Genomic DNA, 24,038 nt, shown 5'->3' with positions numbered 1-24,038 from the left:
TAATGTTCTGGTAGGTGGATACCAGGCTCCTGTAGAGCAAAAGCATGTGATGTCCACATATGTTGACGCCAGGTCCTAGGAGGTTAAAGATGATGCTGTCCTTTCTTTTATAAAGATACCCAACCATCTAGCTTTGCACAAACTCATAACGACAATCAAAAGTGCACCAGCATTTGGCATCTCGCACAAAAATGTACTTTAAAAATCAGACTGAGGCGTGTCATTATTTTCTGTGAGACACAGTCTCAGTCAGCACTTTCAGTTCATTCATTTCTGCATTCTAGGTCAGTTCTCCGTGATTTAGGCAGCCGCAGTGTTTTGTTTCTGATTACAGCAATGAAGCAGTCTGAAGCGGATATTACACAGATTTATTCATATCTTACTGATAGTTACACCATGTTTTCTTGAGCTGCAGTAAATACCAGGAAAACTGCCGCACTGGAAAAATGTAGGAACTTTCCACTTTTCCCTCCCCCTTTCTCGCACTCTCTCTCTCTTTCTCTGAATTTGAGCTTCTGTGGGAGGAAGATGGACAACCCAGCTTTTCAGTCAAAAATGTGAGAAACTACTGGATAGATTGGTCACAACATATATATAGGTGCTGGACTCTATGGTCTCTAACAAGATATTTGTGTGTTGTTGTGCAGGCAGGTGCACTTGCATAACTCATGCTGTGGGGAAATTAATCGATTTGCATGCTCACTTTGTCTGCATTTAATATATAACAACGTTATAAAGGTTAGGAATGGGTGAGTATGTAAGTGTTTGCTACTGCTGACAAGAAACAAACATGGTTACGATAAAGCACATTCATTAACTTGTGTAAAAAACACATGTATAATACAGATGGCAGCAATACAATACTGCTCTCTAAAGCAAGGCGTGCCAGTTAGATGGGACTAATTTGTGTCTTTTGATCCTGCTACAATGTTAAGAGAATCACTAGTAGATGATGATTGCATTGGTGTCTTTATTTGCAATAAGAAGAAATGGGAATGAGCGGAAGAAAAAAAGTCAAAAGTGAAAAGGATAAAGATTGAGACGAAGAGAGGACAATGGAATGAGACGAGCACACAAAAGAAAAGCAAATGGAAGCTGAACAAGAAGGGGATGAATGTAGATAGCAAAGCAAAGAAGTGAATTCCTCCCTGCTGTGTTATCCCATTCCTCCTTTTGTGGTTCCCCTCCGTGGCACTCATCTTCCTCTTTATTTCATCTCTGTTCCTGCACAATGTTGAAACTGCACAAAGATTTGAAGGAAGGTATTTTTGGGAGTATAAAGCAAACGGACAGATAGAAATGGAACAGTGGGAAGTTTATGTGGGAGAATGATGAAGGGGAAACGATAAATTTCACAGAGAACAGGTCCTTCTCGATTATTTTATCCTCTGTGATGTGTAAGCTTGATAGTGTCTGTAAGATAAGAGCTGAAAGGTGACTACTGAGAAGGACAAGGGCCATGGAAGAAATCAAAAGATGGATAAAAGAACGGGAAAAACACTTGGAACATCCCAAACACCAAATAGTGGCTGGGATCTCACAATTTATAACGGAGAAGTAAAGAAAATTAAAGTTTGTATTAGAATACAACACCTTGAATGAAATAATTGTGTAGTATAAGGTGTATATCCCTATTGCTTGTTATTAGTAACCACACAGACATGCACGTAGGATAATTAGGACAGTGATAAAAGTGTTTGAAGTTCCTGTGTTATTGATTGATGATATAGTAACAAGGTAGGGCTGTTCGATATAACGATATATATCGGATGACGATATAAAAACGTCTATCGTTTCATTTTACGCTATCGTTTGTTTCGTGGTGTTGCAAAATAAACTGTTTACAGCAATATTTTTTTCATCGTTTTGATGGTCACTGTAGTGGTTATATTAATTTCTTAAAGTTCTCTCTTTCTCTTATATTTAATATAACCACACCACCATCGCGTGTCCGCTTGTTTATTTTCCACATAAACCTTTCACAATAAAGTTCAAGATCCTGTTGAGGCTTTTCAAAATACACTGAATCACATGAAAGAGTATCCAGTGTTTACGGATGGGAAGCAAAAAAGGCCCGTCAGGTGCTAAAAATAAACCTTAGACTCAAACGTTAGAACAGGCTTTTCCCTGCAGCACGCTGTGTAATAAATACTCACAAAGAAAACGGCGGCTGTTACAACTTAAGTCTAAAAAATGTATAGTTTCATGCATCGGTTAAAACACTCGACTCCAGCTACACGATGCGCAGCTGGAAACACTTCACGCAAGTCGAGCTGCTCGAGATTCACAGAATTTACAGAAAATATTACATTTTTGTGATTTATATCGTTATCGGACGATAGATGTCTTATATCGGGATATGAGATTTTGGACATATAGCACAGCCCTATAACAAGGACATTATAATATGCTAATTAATCATCTATGCGGGCCTCATCAACTGGTAAACATTTGATGAGCTTAATTTTTCAACTCAAATTTGCTCTGTTTACAGATGGCTATGTTCACAGTAGTGAGCTAGTTGCGAATACAGAGCTCCCATGAAGAAAGCTAACTGGATGATACAGATTTTGTCCTCTAACCATTTAGAAATGAATGGCTGTTTTTTTTCTGTTAACTTAAGTGACCTAAATATCACCATACGTGGTTTAGTAGCAGTATTTATCACAAAAGATCCAGATGTCTTCCTTTCCAACTTTTCATTAAACCACCATGAACAGCTGTTTCAGTGGAAACTACCATTAACTAAATAAAAAAGAATTAACTGCATTCAGGCTGTGAAGCCTCTTCCTTCAATTTGTTAAATTGCAGGTAAATGCCTGGGCTGTGTTTTGTGACATCCTACAGTTATGAAGGCCATTGCCAGTTATTGTGCAGCTAGTATTTAAAACTGAGGTCCAAGATGCTGTAGAACTATTAGAGTTTGAAAGGGTCTGCTGCTGAGTTCAGTCGATGTAACAGAGTTGCTTCCTTCCCTTTATGGAGATTTGCCCTGCAGAAAGCTGAAAAAAGTGCATAATCGAAGCATACTGAACTCTGCTTTATAGGAATCTTTAGTAGCAGCGATATAGACGAATACTTATTTATCATTTTAAATTGACAGCATTTGGGCTTTTGCAATTGTAGACTATTTGAAACCTTAATTGTTGAAGTTAAATATCATAGCTGGCCAAGTGGAAGGAGCTTTTAATTAAGCTGTTTGTACTGTTGCATTTGTTTGAAGCAGCTGAAGAGGAAAATATGAGACTGAGGATAACACGCATATTTATTTCATTGAAAAATACATGTTGCAATATGCTTGTAAATGCCGTAGTTAGTTCGTAAATATTCTATAAACCCAGATAGACAGACAGACAGACAGACAGACCGACCGACCACAGGGTGCAGTGATAATGCTTTCTACTGTGTGCGCTTCAGCAAACAGCTACATGTAAGCAGTTGATATTCTGTCAGGTCGACTTGTAGCCAGCATCAGTCTACAGTGGGACAAGACCATTACTAGGATCACTGGAGTGAAAATAGAGCCCATGCTGGATGGCATGTTCCCAACTCCATGTAGACTGTACACAGACTTATACCCACACAAATATACACAGTCACAAAGAAGCTCAGAGACACACAATGCGACTCACACAGTCAGCGGAGTTTAACTGAAGTACTTTCAGAGAAAATATAGACGTAAGTATATCCACTTGCAATTGTGCCTTCACAAACCTCCTACAGAGCCTCCAAATTGCAAAGTCAAAAGTGACACAGATTGTTGTTAACAGCCCACAGCTAGGCTCAAAAATAAACCTCTCATTATGAAGCGATCACACTCCATTTATCTGTATTGTGGTTTCTCTTTGAACAGACAGTGAACTGTGGTGCTTTAGCTCTTTATGGTAAACGTGCTGTAAACTCTCGTAATGTTGGTGCGCTTATTTAAATGAAAATAAGTCTGTAGGATTGATGTTTTTTGATATAGGTGTTTGCTGAAACATACATAGATAAAGTGTTTTTGTTTTAATCTACCAGAAACCTTGACCAATCAGAAAGAGCAGTCTGTATACAACCTAAAACTCAACACCCAGGGAGAAGGGGCATAAATAACTGAGTGCAACAGAAATTAGTATACAAAGATTGTATCATCTTGAAACTTAAGATGCATGAAGATCAACCTAAAGTAAAATGTGGAAATTACACCTTTGAAGACGTACAGATTTTGCATATCATCTGATTATCTCACATATTTTGGTGCTAATCAATTAAACACATTTCTTAAAACTCTTTCAACAGTTTCCAGTATTTTCCAGTGTGCATAATGTACACACCAGTACTGTATATCAATTATCATGCACATTTTACTGCCCAGTTTTTGGCACAAAGAGTGTTGATGTTGTGCATGAAACATGAGAGGGGAACCAGGTAGAAGGAGGAAATACAGGAAAAAAAATGGGAAGACAAACAGGAAATTAGAAATAGTGAAAGAGAAAGGAAGGGGGACGTTTAAGATTCGGAGAAAGTCTGGCGATCGGCTGATGTGGTTCACAGCCACTGCAGCAACAGTTGAGCTTAAGAACTTCAGGGCTCTGCAGCAGTCTGTCTCACTGCTGCACTGAGGTGTGGTGTGGAGTTACAATCACAACGCAACTGATACAGCCGTCTCTAATAGGTAAAAAATTCACACCGTATAAGCGGAAATGCAAAGTATTGATAAGCATTTCCAGAAGGATGCATCAACCAAGAGTAGCAATGATGAAAGCAAAACAGTATTACAAGTAAAAGATATTCATACATAATTTTATGGAAATATAAGCACATAAAGAAGTGATATCCAGAAAACTGAATGTGTCAGTCTAGTTTCTGGATAAAACACATGGACCTGATATCCTCCAGAGCAGCATTTCAATAACTGAAACACATGAAAGAAAATTTTAAGGCTGGCACATAAAAGTCAGAGTCAGCTAAAAGCAAAATGTGTGCTTTAGTGCTTTTTATGTTTGCATATTCTCACCGCTTTTAGAGTTGAGCTGCTGGTGATAACTTTGGCATTGTTATGTGTTTTAAACTGTGGATTTAGTGGCAAAGTGAAGAACAGAAACACAAAGTGAAGTCAGTAATGGACTTTGATGGCACAAACAAGACTGAGGTAGAAAATATTCACAACCGTAAGCATCTCCTTAAAGAAGGCGATAAAACGGATAAACAATAATTCCTTGCTGATTTGAGTTAGCTGTGCACTTTGGGAAAGGCAAAGTCTATTTTTCATACCGCAGCAGCATCAAAGAATTTATTTTCAGATTAAGCTTTGAGGGAGACGTGCATTTAATGAGCTAACTCAGCCTTGCTGCGTTTTCGAGATAGAAGCCAAACCACGCTTATGTTAATGAAAGGTGAGAATAACAACAGCACTGACAACAAAGGCGATATTAGCACTGCTGCATGCTTTACATCAGTGATGAGTTACAGACACGTCAATTGGAAGGACCTGGTTTTAAGGCATTCCCTTTGTTTGTCAGGTTTCGTCACTAAACATCTTCATGGTAACTACTTTACACATTATTTTGTTATCAAGTTGTTTTTTCCTGGTGTTGTTCTGCCTGTTGCAGCAGTTTCCATTGTGGTTGTTTTATTTATAATGACTTTATCATGGAGCTTCATGAAGTGTCACAGAGCATCGTGGCGAGACATTGTCACATTCACACTTCTCAGACCACAGTGTGACCTTACATAGCTTCAGGACTTTTTTGGAAAGACAGGGATGTTAATCTAAAAAGAAATATGGAGGGATTGCAGCGGTTGTGATTGAAAAGTGGTGTTATTCCAGACATACGGTGAGTAAAATTAGTATTGAACACGTCACCAATTTTCTAAGTAAGTATATTTCTAAAGGTGCTATTGACATGACATTCTCACCAGCTCTCGGTAACAACACATCCAATCCACACATCCAAAGAAATCAAGCTATAGATGCCCATAAATAAATTCATGTACAATAATGAGAAATCACACAGGGAAACAGTATTGAACACATGAAGAAAGGGAGGTGCCTATTAGCTGGTTCAGTCCCAACTGATGGCCTATAAAAACGTGTCTTATTACCAAGGTGTCACACAAGAAACCGCTCATGACGGTTAAAACCAAGACATTCAAAACTGTAATGTTGCGAAACATACTGATGGCATTGATTAGAGAAGAATTTTAAACTACTGCAGGTTCTGGATTATGGCACTGTTGGGGTCATAACCCAGAAGTGGAAAGAACATTATTTCACTATAAATCGACCAGGTGGAATCAGTAAGTAAAAATCTTAAAAAAGTGTGTTTAAAGTTTGCTGAACAACATTTAGACAAACCTAGGAAATACTGTGAGAATATAGACTGTCAGATTAGACCAAGATTGAACTCTTTGGATGCCAGAATAGACACCATGTTTGGAGTTCAAACGGCACTGCATATCACCCCAAACACACAATACCAACAGTGAAGTTTGGAGGCAGGAACATCATGGTGCGGGGCTGTTTTTAAACATACAGCATTGGCGCGCTTCATATAATTGAATGAAGGATTAATGGAAAAATGTACCCAGACTTTCTTGATAAATATCTGCTCCCATGTACCAGGATGATGAAGATGAAACCAGGGAAGACATTTCAGCAAGACAATAATCCCAAACACAGCCAAGGAAACTCAAGTGGTTTCAGAGAAAGAAAAAGAAGCTGCTAGAGTGGCCCAGCCAATCACCTGAACTGAATCCAAGTGAAAATCTGTGGGCAGAACTAAAACTCAGAGTTGTCCCAGAAGGAACCTGCAGGATTTGAAGCCAAAATTAAACCTGAGCAATGCATGCAACTAGTTTCTCCATTCAGGAGGCATCTTTGAGTAAACACATGGTTTGGATTCCTCCATCAGCTGATGCAGCAATCATCAAACTGACTGTAGCCATGATTAGTGGCTTATCCACCTGACTACCCCCTATTCCAACAACAGTCACCCTACAATAGAAGAGCAGCCATCTGCTATGACTGGCTGTTGGTGAGGGGATGAAGACAAAGCTTCACCATCTCATACAACAAAAACTGCATTAATTTGAGATTTAAGATCCCCTTATTATATTATATTTAGGTTTGTATTCATTAATCTCTCTCTCTCTCTCTCTCTCTCTCTCTCTCTCTCTTTTTTTAACCTTTTTGAGCTTTTTTCTATGAAAGTTCATGTTTTGGCTGCTGTAACACTGTAGTGCCCTAAGTTTGGGGATAAATAAAATATATATCTTGTTATTTTAACAAATTTAAGTCTCATCATCACCCTATAGTCTAAGAAACAAACCAATTACACTAATTGCACTCCACAACCCACTAAGTGTCGTTTCATCTGGTTATTGCTTTAACTATTTCAAGAAAAGCAGAAAAACAATTGGAGCTGTGTGCACATATTTATCCAGTGGCTCTAAACACCTGTCAGGCAATGATAAAAAGTGGCACTGTGCCTGAACAATAACTGAAATTGAAAGCACTGTTGATGAAACACAATACTGTAAAGGAGGAGAATGGCCGACGGAAACGGTTGTTTAGATCCCCAGTGTGTCATTCAATCACCTGTAACCTTGAACACGCAGCCCTCCAGTGGAACAATTTCCGATAAGTGGTGCATTGTGCCCTGTGTGTGTGTATGTGTGTAAGTACATCTATCATCCTTACAAATTGGGGGCAACATGTTGCTACTTTCTACTCTGTCTCACTTCTTCTGCCATTCCCATAATTATTTTCACCAAGTTTCATGTGTGCACTTCACGTACTCTTGTGCCTGTAACTTTATAACCATATGACATGAGACACCGGTTGATTCATTTTATTTCTAATATTTACTAAAATGAACATTAAATGATATTCAGACCAGAGCCCACTTACTTAATGCAACTGCAACTTGGACTTTATAGAAAGGTTATAAGAATAGTTCTATTTTGGTTTGTTTCCAGCATTCACCGAAATTGGCACAGAAATGTTAAAAATGGTTTTTCGTTGCATCCAATCAGCACTGGCAGAAAAGCTACCGAACAGGAAGCCGGAGCATGTTTCAGTAAATCTTAATTTACTGACATCAAACGTAGTGTTTGATGTCAGTAAAAGAAAAATTGTACTACTAGACCAGTGAGGTTGTATCAATTGGCAAAAACAGTGGTGCCAGTATAAATGTCCCAGCAAACTTGATATGTATAAAAAAATATGTGAAACAGTGTTAATTGTTGAGAGAGTCTATGAGTTTGAATGCACTTTATTTGACCTGTTTTCATGCTGTGCTTATCCTGCTAACTCTGCCATTAATTCACAACATGCACTTGGATTATTAATGCTGTTGCTTGTTAAGTATTGTTTTATGATAATTGCTTAATGCGCCACTGTGTTTTGATTAATGCTGTACAAATAAACTGACTATAGTGTGCAAGGTGGGCTTACAACAAGGCATTCCCAATACAAGTGCCTTCTAATTTTTGGCATTATGAGCATGTTAGCCAATGTGCTTTCTGCATAGATTATTTGGAGACATATCTTTAGGCGTTTTTTTTTTTTTTTTGGTAATGTGATCTTGTACAGGTCCATGAATGGCCCTTGTCTACAGCAACTTGTTTTCCTCCAGCGCCTTCAGTGCCGCTGCAGTCCACAAAATCACAAGCTGAGCTCTTATTAATGTGGTATTTTAATTCCCTCAGATGAATCACGTATCAAAAGATACAATTCATTTTTAATTTTGCTTTGCAGCAGTTCCCACACAACAGGTGCAGACACAGACAGACTGACGGCAAAGCAAAAATACCAAGAACCACTGGGGAGGCGAGAAGCTATGCAATAGAGGAGGGGGAGAGGGCTCACTGTAGGGTCGTAATGAGAGGTTTGTGTGTGTGCCCAGGTGCACATGTGTGTCTTCTGCTCTATCATTGCACCACTGGCTGTTGTGATTGCTTGACCCAGGGTTTCAGCGCATTACCACCTTAACAGCTTTGTGGCTGGATTTATTCGTTGACTGCACACACACATGCACCCAAACTCACATACACGCATAGATTTGTCGCCCGCAACCAGGTGAAGGTGTCTCTCGGTCAAATGTATGCAGGCTGAATATGAATTTTCAGTTGTTGATGGACATGCAATCGATGTGATAAACAGTTTCACGGAGGCGCAGCCTTTCCTGGCAGAAAAGTGTCTCTTACAGACAAAACAGACACTACACTCACTGGCTACTTCATTGGGTACAAGTGTTCAAGTGCAATTAATGCAGATATCTAATCAGCCAATAACTATCTCTACATGCATTTAGGCTTGTAGACATGTTTGACACAACCTGAAGTTTAAATTGAGTGTAAGAATGTGGAAGAGACGTGATTTAAGTGCCTTTAAGAGTGACATTGTTGTTGATGCCAAATGGACTGGGCTGAGTATTTCAGAAACTGCTGATCTACTGGGATTTTCCTGCATGACCATCTCTAGGGTTTACAGAGAATGGCCCAGTAAGTAGTTCTAGTTTATCAGGCAGAAACACCTTGCTGATGCCCAAGGTCAGAAGCCACAGAGCTTTGTGCTAACAGACGGGCAACAGAATGGTCAACAATTGGACAATCCGATTGTTCAGTCTGACGTCACTGTCTGGACCTAAACTCCGCTGCAGGTCCATATATCAAATGATCACTATGGCATTACTGAGAGTTGAAAAACTGTCTAAAGTCTTTCATCTTTAATAAAATGATCAGCGTTCTGCTCTACCAGGTGTAACAATTGAGTTTAACATCCAGGCATCCATGAAAACGGAATTTATGACATTTAACGGAGTTAGAAGTTAGCAGGGAGTTAGCTCGCTAGCTTCTATCTAAATACAATATAGCATGTCCTGACTGCGGGGTTTTGGAAACAAATTAAAAATGTAATCGCATGGCAGGATGCTGTAAAAGGACCAAACTTCAGCCAGGAGAACAACTGAGATAATCCATCCACAATACGAGGTTAGTCATTCATATACTGCTGCATGGGCTGGGCTGTAGCTACATCCTAAGGTTTTAAAAACTGAGCTTAAATAAATTATTAGTGGTAATAAAAGCCGAGGGAGGTCAACAGTGATCACTGACTGTTTTAGGAGCTTTTTGAGATCAAATAGAAGAAAATACAAAACATTAAACATGTTAACAACACAAAAGCCATATTAAACGCAGACTACTTTAGACCCGGAAGTAGGATTCATCGCGTCATCACTGAACAACCGGATAGAAGATTGGAAAAATGTTGTATGGTCTCATGAGTCTTGATTTCTGCTACAACATTCAGATGATACGGTCAGAATCTGGCACTGTCTTGTGGCAGCGGTTTAATGCCGCAGTCTGCCTAAACATTTTTGCTGAATATGTCCATCCTTTTATGACCACAGTGTACCCATCTTCTGATGGCTGCTTCCTGCAGGATAACATGTCATGTCATAAATCTCCAATAATTTTTAAACTGGTTTCTTGAACCTGAGTTCACTGTGCTCAAATGGCCTCAGCACACTCCAATAGAGCACCTTGTGGTGGAACGGGAGATTCACATGGATGTGCAGCTAACAAACCTGCAGCAACCGTGTGATGGGATCATGTCAACACAGGCTGAAATCTCTGAGGAATGTTTCCAGCACCTTGTTGAATACGTCATTAGCTTAAAAGGCAAATGACAGTCCAACATGATGCTAGCAAGGTATACTTTATAGTGGCTACTACTGTCAGCAGGACTCATAGCCTGTTCACACTCCCAAACTATCACATACTGAACCCTGGTCAGGATCTGTTGCCTTTACATTGTAACACAATGAGTTCCCTTTCAGTGTCATTTTTCAATAGGGTTCGATAGGAGTCCCTTAACATCTGACCGCAGGGGAAAGTGGTCTGCTGGTGTCATCAATAAGGGAGCGCTAACCAAAGAGTGTCATGGTAAACAAGTTAATGTCAGAAAAGCAAACAGTGATAGAAATTATAGAACTGAAAAAGAATGGTAGGTTTGTGAAATCGTAGGAGATGCCACCTCACGCTGGACGTCGATACTAAAGAGGTACCTGTGTGTTAAAATATGGTGTTTCTCTGTGGCACATTGAGAGTGAAAATGTCTTGGAATCCCTCTGGATTAATCATTCACTCATCGGAAAAGCTTCCTTTCTCATGGCTTGTTCCTCTCATCCTTCCATCCACCCCATAATAATGCTACTACAGACTGTCCTTTCATTACTGGTCTTTGGTCACATCAGTGAAGTGGTTAGCTCATGTGTCATATCTCGGGTTCTCCTCTTTCTCCTATACCAACACACACTCACACACATACTTTGGCAGATATGAGGTAAACAGCTGTGTTTAACAATGGGATAGTAAAATGAGCGAGTCCCCGGTGTGACTTAATATCATCCCTCTGTTCCCTCTGGATATCTTCTCACTCCTGGTTTTGTCCCTCTCCTGCAGTGGTCATCACTCTGTCTCTGACCTCTTTCCCATCCTGTGAGTTAATAACAAGCTTGCTTGGAGACCTTTGCTTGAATCCATGACGTCTGCATTCATTTTGTGCTTCCATTAAAGGCAAGCATGTTCAAGGTGAATGAACAAGTGCTTCAAAAACACATGAAGACAGATTTGTTTTTACAATAGTGTGAAACTTTAAAACTATTGAATCTGTTAAAGAAAGCAAATCAAATGTTCACCTTGTGTCGCTATTATGGAAATTTTACCTCCTCGCTGACTGTCAGACTCATGTGACATTTAAACACAAGAATATCTTTTCCTGTCTTTTTCAGCTGTCTCTATGATCATTTACAACCCTTGAAAGTTTTACATTCTGAGCATAAACCAAACAACAAGCCCTCATTCCAAAATGCAAAGATGCAAGTAACATGGGCCTACAGCAAACATAACAAAAAAACAACAAAGTTTATTACAGTTACATTTAGATCTTCTTCAGTACTGTGCACACTGTCTCACTACAATAGCTTAATAGGATACTTGATTTAATTTTGTTTTCCTTGAACTTTTCTATTTCAATATAAGGATGATAAGTTTAAGTACACAGGCAAAATATTGGATAATTATTATTCAGTTCAGAAAATATATAAAATATATAAAATATATAAAATATATTTCATTTAAGAAAAAGGTATACAGTATTGTCTCTAAGATAAATAAATACATTATGTCATATAAAATATCTGATAAAAGAAGAAGATATGACATGTTCACTGACTTGCTGTGAACCGGAAACTATATATCTAATCATAGAAACAACCTGATAGCCTGACAGTACCAACAGAATCAGTATTTGCTATGATACAGCTATTAACTGTGATAAATGTGCAAAAACTACAGATCTGTTGCTTTCTGTTGCAAATCTGTGGCCATACACATAAACATAAATTCACATTAATCAGAAATAAGAGAAGATTTATTCATAACACAAGGGAAAAGACCCAGGGAAACCGAGTTAACGATAAAAACCGATAAAAACCGATAAAAACCATGAAAACCATAAATTTCACAGCCGAGCCTCAACTCTCATAACTTGGTATCAAACAACTCACGGACCAGTACCGGTTGATGGCCTGGGGGTTGGGGACCGCATAGAAACACATTGAGCTCATCCACACAGACTGACTCAGATTTATTGCACCATGTTGGCAATCGGTGTGAGAGTGATTCCAGTCACTCCAAGTCAAAACGTGATTGGTCAGACTAGACAACCTGGGCAATGGCTTTGCCTTTGCAAATGTACAATTGGTCACCATAACTACTCCAAATGGGTTGGCGAATGCAAAACAATTCACAGCAATTACCGGCAACCCTTTATTTTTGATGGTCTCAAGGAGGTTATCCTATGTTTACTCTTAAAGGGACTGAAGCATTAGAGGAGATAATGTGATGTTGCTGTAGTATCTAAAAATCTTCTGTTGGTTGTCTATGTAACAATACGTATATACTGTATGCAGTACTGGTCTTGGCTGATATTAGCTTTGTTTACTGATATCAGCCTAACAGAAAGCAGTGGATGATGTTTATCTGCTGCGTTGATTTATGTCTGGCAAAACCGTGACGAAAAGTAGAAAAACTTTAAAACAGTTAAATTACTTTTATAATGAGTATGTTTCCATCTCCTGGCATAACATAGGAAACAAAACCCTAAACTGACAAAATGAGATATTTTATTTTATAATGAGCCTACAATAATGAACAATCTAACTGGCACTTCTTTGATTTTGCTTTTTTTGGAGGGAGTAAGTGGTTTTGCTTGTTTGTTAATAAAAATGCTGAAAATGAATATTAATTATTTTAATCTGGGGTGATATTTGCTTAGACTTAGAAAATTGACTTAATTGTTTTTTTAAAATAAATTTTGCATTACATGAAAAAATTTGCACTATTACCATGAAGCTGTTTGCTTTATTATAGGATGGACAGTTAAATACCATGTGATCAACCTATGTCACTTCTATTCTGCCGATTAAAGGCATACACGTAACATTTCTGAACATTTATTTTCACATTATGACCTGAATGTGGTGAAGATTGTCAACCAGATTTCTGAAGGATTTCTCAAATAATCCTTGGACTAAAGAATTCAAATTCACGCAGTTGTTTGATTCGGGGGAATAAAATGTGCCAAGCGATGCCATCTTTCATTGTGTTATTGGTGGCATGGTGCAGTTTAACATTAACAAGTGCTGATGTCTACTGCTTCTTCCTTCTCCTCCTCCTCTTCTCCTCTTCATCATGCTTTGGGGAGGTTGAGAGGAAATGCGGCGATGACAGGATTTTAAAGAAGCTCTTACTCTTAACACCCAACAGGCTATCCGGTCAAACCAAGCACTCCCTCTCTCTCACACACCCACACATCCACGCACATACACCCACCCACACCCCCACCCGTTCTCTGTACTAGAATTAGCCACTGGCTGCATTCCAGTCAGATCCGCTCAATATTCCACCCTTCCAAAAAAAAAAAAAAAAAACCTCTCTCTTCTCATTGCTCTCTGGAGGCCACACATTGCCACAGTCATAGTTGTGTCACAGCAATCAATCACCCATCAATGTGAAACAGCTACACTGATGCAGAGAAAACACAACGCAACCTCACTGTCATTTCCTCCGAAATCATCTGTCCTTTGGAATCTCCATCCTGCTGCCTGACCTCCATCCTGTGGTCTTTCGCTCTTTCCCACCCTATCACCATATCCATTGCTCCCTCGTGGTTGCAAACTTCACACCCATTATCACCTCACTGTGATTCACTCACTTTATTCATTACCGAGCTGGTGACCTTCTCAGCCATGTGTTTTCCCATTTCACATATGTTGAGAATAAATACTTGAACATTCAGAGAATGACTTGGACACGGAGATGGGATGTTATGGCTGTGAATTGAAATGAGTTTCAAAGACATGTTTGCAAATAAGCAGGGTTATTCTCACAGAAAAGAAACTTTCTTCTTTTTCTGTGATACAACTCCATAGTTTGACATTTCTCTCTGGCTGAGAGCACAGGAACCCCACCCATCATCAAAATCTTTGTTTGCAAGAAGCAACCAATCAGGAAAAAGCTGTCTTAAAGGGAGTGCTGTCTAAAAGAGAGAGGATACTAGGTAGGGAGTTGCACAAATACCCAGTCATGCAAAGCTACGCTAGTAGATTTAGTGGATAAAATGTAGAGCTGGAAATTACCAAAATGAGTCTAATAAAATTTGGTTGCACTGCTACTTTGGTTCTGTTGGAGTTGCATGCTAGCCCTATAGTCTGCTAAAATCAGAGCCAACTTATTGTATGAATATGTAGGTGTGGCCAGTAGAAGGTTAGCTTAGCTTCACATAGAGAATACTACCCAGAAAAGCAGCTTTGTTAACTGGCTGCTAGCTTTAGCAACTTTAAAGACATTTATCTCTCATTTGGCAAAAAACTTAATTTCCTCAAAAATATTTTCACTTAACTCTTTAGTCGATGCCCAGTATCATTCATCTATTGCATATCACTCCATTCATTGTTTTACTTTTCTCAGTTCCTACCTAGAGTTGGTCATGTCGGTCTGCCCTCCTTGACTCTTCTCCAGCCCAAGTTTGGTGAAAATCCCCACCAGCACCATGATGGCCACCACTCCACAGATAATATACACAATCATGTGGGTCCGATCCCGGTCCGGTTCCTCCTGGGCTTCTGTAACAGGTGCCACCGGTCGTCCCGTGTTTGCCCACACAGGTGTGTCATAATTTGAACAGGATGTCTGATCCAAACTGTGGATTTTGAACTGGCAGCAGAAGCGGTAGAAGCAGGAACCGCAACAGAACAGGTAGATACCTGCGTTACAGTTAAAAGGTGGGTCCCACTGGCCCATCACATCATAGTAACCCCAACAGCGGTTATCCCCAGTCGGACCTGCTTGCTCCTCTGTGTCTGGTGTCGGGGTTATTAGCGCTGCTTCTGGTGACGTAGATGGTTCTGTTGTCTGGTTGTTGGAAGAGAACTGCGCCAAAGCCTGACCTGACGGCTGAAAGTTCAGACCTCCCAGAGAGATCAAACCCAGGAGGACGGCTAAAGATAAGTTCACCAAGAGTGGATGAATGATGGCAGCCATCTTGGTCTTACTCCAGTATCTTGTGATGTTAGTCCTGATGTGTAAAGAGTTAATGACAGTTCCAACTGAAAGCACCTAGGTGTTAGAAATAAAAGAAATAGAGAGTTAAATATCCTCCTTGCCCAGAGCTGTTAGTTATAGCAAATAAATTAATCTTTTTGCTGTGCAAGCAGTGCAACTTAATGAGATTCAGTATCAGTGAAACAGGAAGCTGAAGAGGAGAGATCAAGAGATTTTTCCCAGAGTGATAATCTGAAGAAGCATTTAAAAAAAGCCTTCATTAACTAGTTATTAAAATTCCGATTTACAGAAAACTAAACTGTCACTGTGGGAGCAGAACAAGTGAGGAAAAAGAATCTCCCATTTTAACATGCTCCTAGCTAAAGTAAACGTGGGCCCTTGTGAGCGGAAACTCACATGCAGAGACACACGATAGTCCTCGGCAGTTAAATGCGTGTAGGTGTGTGTGTCAAAGCGCATTCTAAAATTTCTGTCACCTTTTACAAAGCCATATGTCATCAGCAGACAGCAGAGGCGGTTGTAGACAAATCCAAAGCTGGTGGCTTGGAGGGAATCCAGTTTAGGAGGCCGCGTTACCTACGGATGAACTCGCCTCTGGCATTTCTGACAGTAAGCTCCCCCGCAGAGTGAACGAATAATCCGCAAAAAGTGGGAAGTCTGGGGTCCTGATGTTGCTAGCTGTAAAGGCAGATATCTCTGAAACCTGCAGGCAGTCATGGGTTCCCACGTGGAAAACTTTTCACTCCAAAGATGGAGTCATATTCCGGTGTGGGGAAAAAACTCTAATGCTCAGCAATGGAGCCAAATCAGTTGCGATATCATTAAAAAGAAAGAAAAGGGAATAAAAAAAAACTCTGATCAATAGTTTTTCACTTAAGTTGTCTTCGTCACCCACTACTCCCTCTTGAGATTTAACTTGCATCCATCATCCTCTTACTCTCACCGTCGGCGCTCACAGAAAGCTTTTTTATTTTTGTAGTGGGCATCTTTTTGCTGTCACCTGAGTCCACTTTGGTGGGTGTTTACTTCCTCTCCTAGAAACGCAGCTCCAGTCTTTCATCCACTGAAGTTTTTGTATTGTTAAATATTCAGCTTTTATGACTAAAGACAGTATTGGATAGTTCTTTTCTATTTCCAGTCAGAGCCAACAGGTAACAACAGCTGTTCTGTTTTTTTGGGGAAATTACTCCAGGGTCTCGTCAAGCTAAAATCCTGTGGTGATTACAGTCCAAAAGCGTCCCTCTTGCACCTGAGGCGTGTTTTCGCGTACACGTAATCTCACATTCACTTTGTGAACACATACAGCTCCAATCCCCCTGGTGATAGCACACTGTCAGTGTCAGTCTCTTTTAAGCGACCCACAAGAGTCCAGTGGTTTTTCGTGCTCTGCGGGCACCGGGCTCCTGTTGCTGCTGCTCTGTGTGTGCTCCACTGAAACCCCTCCTCTCCGTGGATCCCAGGGTCTCTAACAGACCCAGGACACCAGCTGGGTACTCTGTCTATCAGCCCGCTCAGTCCTGCCCTTCAAGTGCTTAGGCGAGGAGAGATGAGAGAGAGGGGGGGAGAAAGGGGAGGGCTGATGTTGTGATCTTAATGTCTTGGTGCTGCTGCAGCCGAGACTCTGGAGAAGCCGTGAGAAAGATAAACCTGTCGGAAATACTTGACCAGGAGTGGAGTGGTTTGTTCTTTAATGGCTGTGTCTGCTCCTGTGTTTGGCTCAGTCTTTTCTTTTCTTTCTTTACACTCTGATCTCGCTCTATCTTCTCTATTTTATAATTTTCTCTCTTTCTGTCTCTTCCACAACTTACCTTACTGTTTCCCCACAGCCTCTAAGTAGGGCTGTTTGTTGTTGCTGAGGAAATATCACTGTGAGGTCAGAGAGCCCGTGGACTGCCCTTTGCACTTTCAGCCAGCGCACTTGCACGAGCCTTGCTGGAATAAATATTCCCGCAGCCCAGCTGGATGACAAAGACAAGTGGAGATGCGACAGCCAAACAGCAGAGTGGCACCGAGGGCAGATCAAAAAATATCCTGTTTTCAAAAGAAGCCCCCTTTTGGAAATATAGAGCTGCGTGCAGCAGAAGAGCTTCGCTCTTGCTGGTTCAGCTATTCAGTTGGCAGGTTTTTCAATTTTTCCGTTAGCATCAATATATATAAATTTTTTTAATTTGTCTTTTTTCCCCACTGAGAACAAAAAAAAAGAATGAATTACAAAAAAGCTTAAAGCATTAATATGCAACAGTTTTTAAGCAAATGTTGCACATTATCCCCCAATTTTCATGCATTTTGCTGTCAATTAAGTCCTTTGTCCGGCTGCAGCTTCTTTGAAAACAGGCATAATTTGATATATATGTATAGGAATTTTATATATATATCATATGTATGTGTTTTCACTGGTGATCTGCTTGTGGGATGCTCCAAACAGAAGTGAAGAGCAAAGGAGACGCTATAAATGCTCTTTTTATTCCATGTTTCCCCGTTGTTGTTGCTCTTGTTGCTGCTGCTTCCTCATCAGTGTGTATTCCATCCTTTCCTCGTCGCCTCACTCTGCTTGCAGCGCGTGTATCCCGTCCACTGGTGATGCTCGCAGTGCTGCTGCTGCTGCTGCTCTGGCAGGACCGGATGACAATATCCCGCGCACTCTCCCTCTCACTCCTCCCTCTCCCAAGTCACTCCTCCCTCTTTCGCTCACTCCTCCCCTCCTTCTCAGCATCTTTCTCACTCTCTCTCTCTCTCTCTCTCTCTCTCTCTCATACACACACACACACACACACACACACACACACATCCATACTCACTCATATCTTTTGTGCGCAAATGAACACAGCTCCCGCTTGCTGACTCTCCCTTTCACTCTCCTCCTCCCTCCCTCATTATGTGTCACTGACACTCTCTCCCTCTCTCTTTTTCCCTCCTCCTGGTTTTTCCTGTGTTTTTGTCTCGGCCTCGTCAACACTCACTCTTTGTCCCTTTTGTTTCAGGTTACCTCTATTTCTGTCCTTTTTCATCTCCGTTTGCCTTTTGTCTTTCTAACCTTTTCAGTTTCTTTTATCTATGTCCGGTGCCCTGTGCCTGGGTTTTCTCATTCTTCCATTGTTCCTATGCTTTATCCACTCTCTTTGCCCATTTTTCCATGGTTCTCCCTCCTCTGTGCTGTTTTCCTTTTTCCAAAATGCCACAGTTCAACATATAGGAAGAATTGATGCTGACTGAGCAGCAGGTTGTAATGTGCAGGAATGCTGGTGTGTTCATCTGCAATGTGTTTGTGCCTGTGCCTCAGCGTAATTACTGCGCTAATACCTCTGCACAGTTCGTCTTTGTGTGAGCATGTTTGGACCATGCGTGGCACTGCAGTCTATTAGGGCTGATTTAGGGAAAGAGCGAGCGGTGGTTGAAGTGAGAAAGAGAAGTAAGGAAGAAAGGAAGGAAGAGGAAACAAGACTTAGATAAACAGAGAGGAAGGAGAAGGAGGAGGCAGGAAGAGAGAGAAAAGAGGGGAGGAGAGAAGAGGACAGCGGCTGCCAAAGAAAGAGGGTGGCTTGACAGAATAGAGCAGGGGGAGGGAAAGAGAAGAGGAATTATCATAGGAAAGGGAGGGGGATTAAGAAACATGGAGAAAGCTAGTGGAATAGGAACTGACAGAGGGATAGTAGGAGTGAGGGAGGGAGCGAGAGATATACATAGGAAGGGAGCAGACAGGTAGGAGGAAAACCATCTCAAGGGAAGGTGACATTGGGCGTGGAGAGAAAGAAACAGGAAAGGCAGGAGAGGAACAGGGACGGACAGTCTCCAAGAAAATTTCCAGGATGAAGCGAAGAGAGATGGCGAAGCAGACGATTATGAATTTTGAATACTTACAGATTTAATGCGGAATGTGAGCCAGATTTTTAAAGAAGCAAAAGAAGTAGTGCCTTTGGGTCTGGCTTTGAAGGGGCCAAGCATCATCATTTTTGCATAAAAGCTTTAAAGCTTTCCTATACTTTCCTTCTCACCCCCTCTCTATTTTATCTTTGTTTATCTTCTTATCATCCATTTTCTTTTCCCCTCTCTCACACATTCACTACAGACTCTTGTGTTTGAGTCACGCTATCTTTTGTTTTTTTTCTCTTTTTTTTGCCCCTGCAAGCCCAAGGCTCATGTTCTCTTGCTGTGTGTACTCTGTCCAACCCTCTCGGCCTAAATTTGCTTAAAATCTCTGGCAAAGCACGTCAGGAGTTATGTCAAAGAAACACACATGTGCATACTTCAAAGGTACACGAAAACATTCATGCCGACACGCACGCTCCGGTGACTTCACACCACCGCTATGTGGCACAAATCAGCTAATCCTCCTCCTCCGTCCTCCTGTCTGGCAGTGTCCTCAGCATATTTTCTCTCATTTAAAGAAGGTCATTAATTAAAAGGAAAGAAAAAAAATTCAAAGTCAATGTGATTGAAAGCTTGGCCTGCTTTCAGATAGGCAAGATGCTGCTTTTCAGTGGTCAGAAAGGCAGTGAGACATAGGTGCACAGCGTGTTGGCTGAAGAGCAGGACAGGAGGCAAAGAGGGATGAAAATGGATGAAGAGGTACAAAGATGGCCCCAGGGGAACGATGGCGGGCAGAGAACAGATTGAATGGGAGATCTTAAATCACTTCACTTTCTCTCTTTTTTTCTGCATGGCTATGGTCTGACAGCACGCAGACTCCCCTTTCTGCATTGCATAGTTTTGCTCTTTGGTGATGTTACCTAGGATGCATACGCATGTATTATTTTCTCCCTTAACAAGGACAGCCTTACAGTAACATTTAAGGACCTTTGATACTGAGAATGCCAGCGCACACATTTGCTACAGGACAAGAACTGTTTTTCAGAATTAAGTGCTCTACAAAAGACATTTGATTTACAGAAAGTTACATGGCACAAAAGTCAACAGCATGAATGTGTTGATTGAACAACTTGAACACATCTCTGCAGAACTGCCATGTTACAGTTTGGGTGAGTCTGCTCAGGTAACCTTGGGTTCCACTAAAGTAAATTTTGCTCTCAGATGCTGAAGATGCCAATTTTTTGTAACCGCATGGACTTTTGGGTTTAATTATCAACTACCATACAGATGTGTGTTAAGTGGACAGACCATCAGTTCAGGTCTGCGAACTAAAAATCTCCTTAGCATTAATTAGATATAACAGTGTATGTAAAATAAGTTCACCGTGCTGATTAAAAACGTTCCATTCTTTTAATGTAGCACGATGTTTTATTCTGGGAAAGTAAGCACAGTGATCTAGTCAAATAACAGCAGTTTTCATTTAATCACTTAACCTTATTCATTCATGCAAACTCACTCATTGCTCACTGCTTGAAACTTCTCTTTCCCTTCCAACCAACAGCTCTTTTTGTTTGCACTGTTTCACAGCGAACAGTAATCAGGGCAGTTTGTGTAAAACATGGAAATCAGCTTTTGATTGGAGACAGTTAGCTTAATGCTAACCTGTCAGACTTTAGGAAAATTTGCAGCCTGATTGTTTCCAATCGTACAAATAAGCTACTTAGTTCAGTTACACTAGAGTAGAACCAGGATGGCAACGTCCTTGTGATTAGTGGAAACAAAGGTTGCCCGCTGATTGTGTTGGTTTTTCTTAATTGGAAGGAGTTAAGAGAGTTTGGGACCAACTGGTTGATAGTGCAACACCCACAAGCTCAGAGCGAACACTTTCAGAGTCGCCAGCCGCGCACACATCAGCAACACCACAAGACCTTCATTCTTGTTTTAAGCCAGCGAGGCGTGATTGTGGATGCCGCTCAGGTGCGTCCACCTCCCCCGCAGCCGCGCTGCAGGACCACGCCCTCCACATTTACTAGTACCTTACTAATGCTTAAAAGTGTGACATTATTATAAAGTGCTACCAAAAAGAATTCCATGTCACCTTTACTTTGTGCTATATATTTCAGTTAAGGAATCTTAAATTCCTTAAAATAGTCTTTGCAAAATTTGTAAAATAGTCTTTGCAGACAAATAATATAAAGTCTTTCACTCATTTCATTGTGTCTGCATGATGGATGTGATTGAAACTGGAAGCAAAATAATCAACAGCTGTCGGTGCGTCTTTGTGAGCTGGATGAATACGCTGACATGCTGTACAGGCTCGCTTTCATGGGCGTCTGAGTCAATGTCACTGCAGCACACATGCAGCACTCTTTGCAGATGATTTCTTCTTAGTGAACATCATTTGTGCTAAATCAAAAGTATTTGCAGACAACAGATGATGATCCGCTTCGAGGGACAAGCGCTTCACCTTCTGTTGTGCCAGGCGTTTGATTTTTGTTGCATGTCTGCCTTTTTGCATAGTGTTACTTATCCAGAAAATTGCAGGAAACTTCAAGCTGCACAGTGCAGAGAAGAGCTGTGACCGGCACACGCAGGCATGTGGCAGGTCCCGGTTTAGGGAGCACTCGATTTGCTTTTACTTTGGGTTTTAATCAGCAGAGCACACATTTTCATTATTGCTCCAGAATGCTCATTTGTTTGTCGGTTTGTTTGTTGGTGGTCAATAAAATTAGACATGAGTGCAGTCCACAATGAAAGTTACATATTTTTGAAAGAATTCATAACATCTGGTTCAAAGTTTTTTTGTTACTGGTAGCTCCGGTTTGCATTGTATAAACAGGAACTGCTGCTATAGTGAAATGAACTTAAGTCCATCAGAAGGATCATTTTCAAAGACAGCAGAAATGTCATCTCTTCTCACTTTTCTCTTTGCCTCTATCTTTTCATCCTCCTCGCTTTTCACTCTTCCCCTCTTTTTCTCCCTTACGTTCCTCATCATTCACTTCCGTTCTTTACTTTCTCTACCTTCCCTTTTCTTCACCCTTTGGAAAATTTCATTTCAAATTTAAGGAGGATAGAAGCGTTTCCTCAAAGCTAACCTCAGTTTTCATCTCTGTCACCTGCCATCTCCGCTGCCACTTCAAACCACGTCTCCTCTACTTTGTCCTTTCCTGAGTCTGTCTCCATCTCTCACCTCACTTTCTTTCTTATCCTCTCATCAAACTGTCTCCCGTGTCTCTCAGATTCCAGTGCATGTGCAGCACCACGCCACTCCTGTCAGTTCCACTCTGTTTTTCCTTGTAATGTAGCATTCTTTCGGCACCGTGTCACTCCTCTTTTGCTTGCTATAGCTAGGCATCCTTCCTTTAGTCTCTCACTGTCACTGACTGTCACTCCCAAAGGATTATTTCAGGGCAGAGTAAATGGATGGAGATACATGACAGCAAGTCAGGCCAGGCCATGAGAGGATGCACGGAAAAACAGATACTCCAAGTTACACAAATTCAAACCACCATAAGCAGTTATTCGGCCTGAGCTAACAAACTCAGTTTACTTCAGTTTACTATTACAGCTAGTTTTCTACTTTTTGTTTTTTGTTTTTTTTCAGTTTTCAGTTTTTAATATCAAAAATAAGACATTTTAGACTGTCTCGCTGGAGGTTTAAATGTCTTTCTCTGCTCTCATCATTGCAGTTCTCTTTAAATAAAATTTTTATTTGCAGAATGCGTCTCAGATCCCTCTGGGGGTTGCATCAGGAAGGGAATCCGATGTAAAAATCTGCCAAATCAAATATACGGAATTACCCGCTGTGGCGACCCCTCGTGAATAAGAGAGCAGCCGAAAGTATTTTTTTTCCTTCTTTTCTTTTTTAGTTGAAGAATCTCCCATGTGGACCAGCTGGGTCTAATTCCCAGCTGTGGCCCCTTTGTACTGTGATCACTGTTTGTGTGGAGAGCTCGCCCTGTCTGTCTGCGCTGTAAGGAGAGCCCTGTGCTAAACTCACAGTAACAATGTGGATCAGTTTCAGTTTCACACACACACACACACACTCACACACACACACACACACACACAGACAGAGTATATGCTATATTTGATGATTTTTTTTTTTCAAGAAATGCAAAACATTTTGAACCAGCACAGAAAAGTATACACTCTGACCCAGTTTCATGTATGCATTAAGTCTTATCTTCTTCCGTATATTTACCTTTTGACGCAGTTCAGTTTTTGTATGATTTGCAGATCAACATCATCCTGTCCAGCTTCCAGCAAAAAACCACATTCATCCTTCGGGCCAACAAGGTTCTAGTTACCAGCACTTTTTTTAGAAATGGCAATAAACAGATGCTTCATCTATTAAACTATACGTTTTGTATATACTAGAGATGGCACGATACCACTTTTTTATGTCCGATACCGATACCGATATCATAAATTTGGATATTGGCCGATACCGATATGAATCCGATATAGTGTTTTTTAATCAATAAAACAGTTTTTTTAATATCTTGCTGCTTTTTGTATAAGTTCATACTCATGTTAAAAAAACCAAAAAAACCCCCACTAAAGCTATTCTGTTATACCTGCATGCAAAAATGCACTGCACCCAAAATATTTCA

The 24,038-nt window shown here is 40.6% G+C and overlaps 1 protein-coding gene across 1 annotated transcript in view; it reads right to left on the bottom strand.

Moving 5' to 3' along the window:
- LOC120717845 (protein shisa-8) overlaps nt 1-21,382 on the bottom strand; it is a 115,959-nt gene extending 94,577 nt beyond the window's left edge. The window contains exons 1-2 of the mRNA XM_040006117.1: nt 16,089-21,382; nt 15,026-15,666 (exon numbers count right to left, since the gene is read on the bottom strand). Coding sequence (XP_039862051.1) covers nt 15,026-15,591 — 566 coding nt within the window. The 5' untranslated portion in view covers nt 15,592-15,666; nt 16,089-21,382. The remainder of the gene's footprint in view (nt 1-15,025; nt 15,667-16,088) is intronic.
- Between the last annotated feature and the right edge of the window lie 2,656 nt (nt 21,383-24,038).

The sequence above is a fragment of the Simochromis diagramma genome, unplaced genomic scaffold, assembly GCF_900408965.1.
Source record: "Simochromis diagramma unplaced genomic scaffold, fSimDia1.1 OVJJ01000510.1, whole genome shotgun sequence".
Lineage (NCBI taxonomy): Eukaryota > Metazoa > Chordata > Actinopteri > Cichliformes > Cichlidae > Simochromis > Simochromis diagramma.
This window is presented reverse-complemented; position numbering and strand designations above follow the sequence as displayed.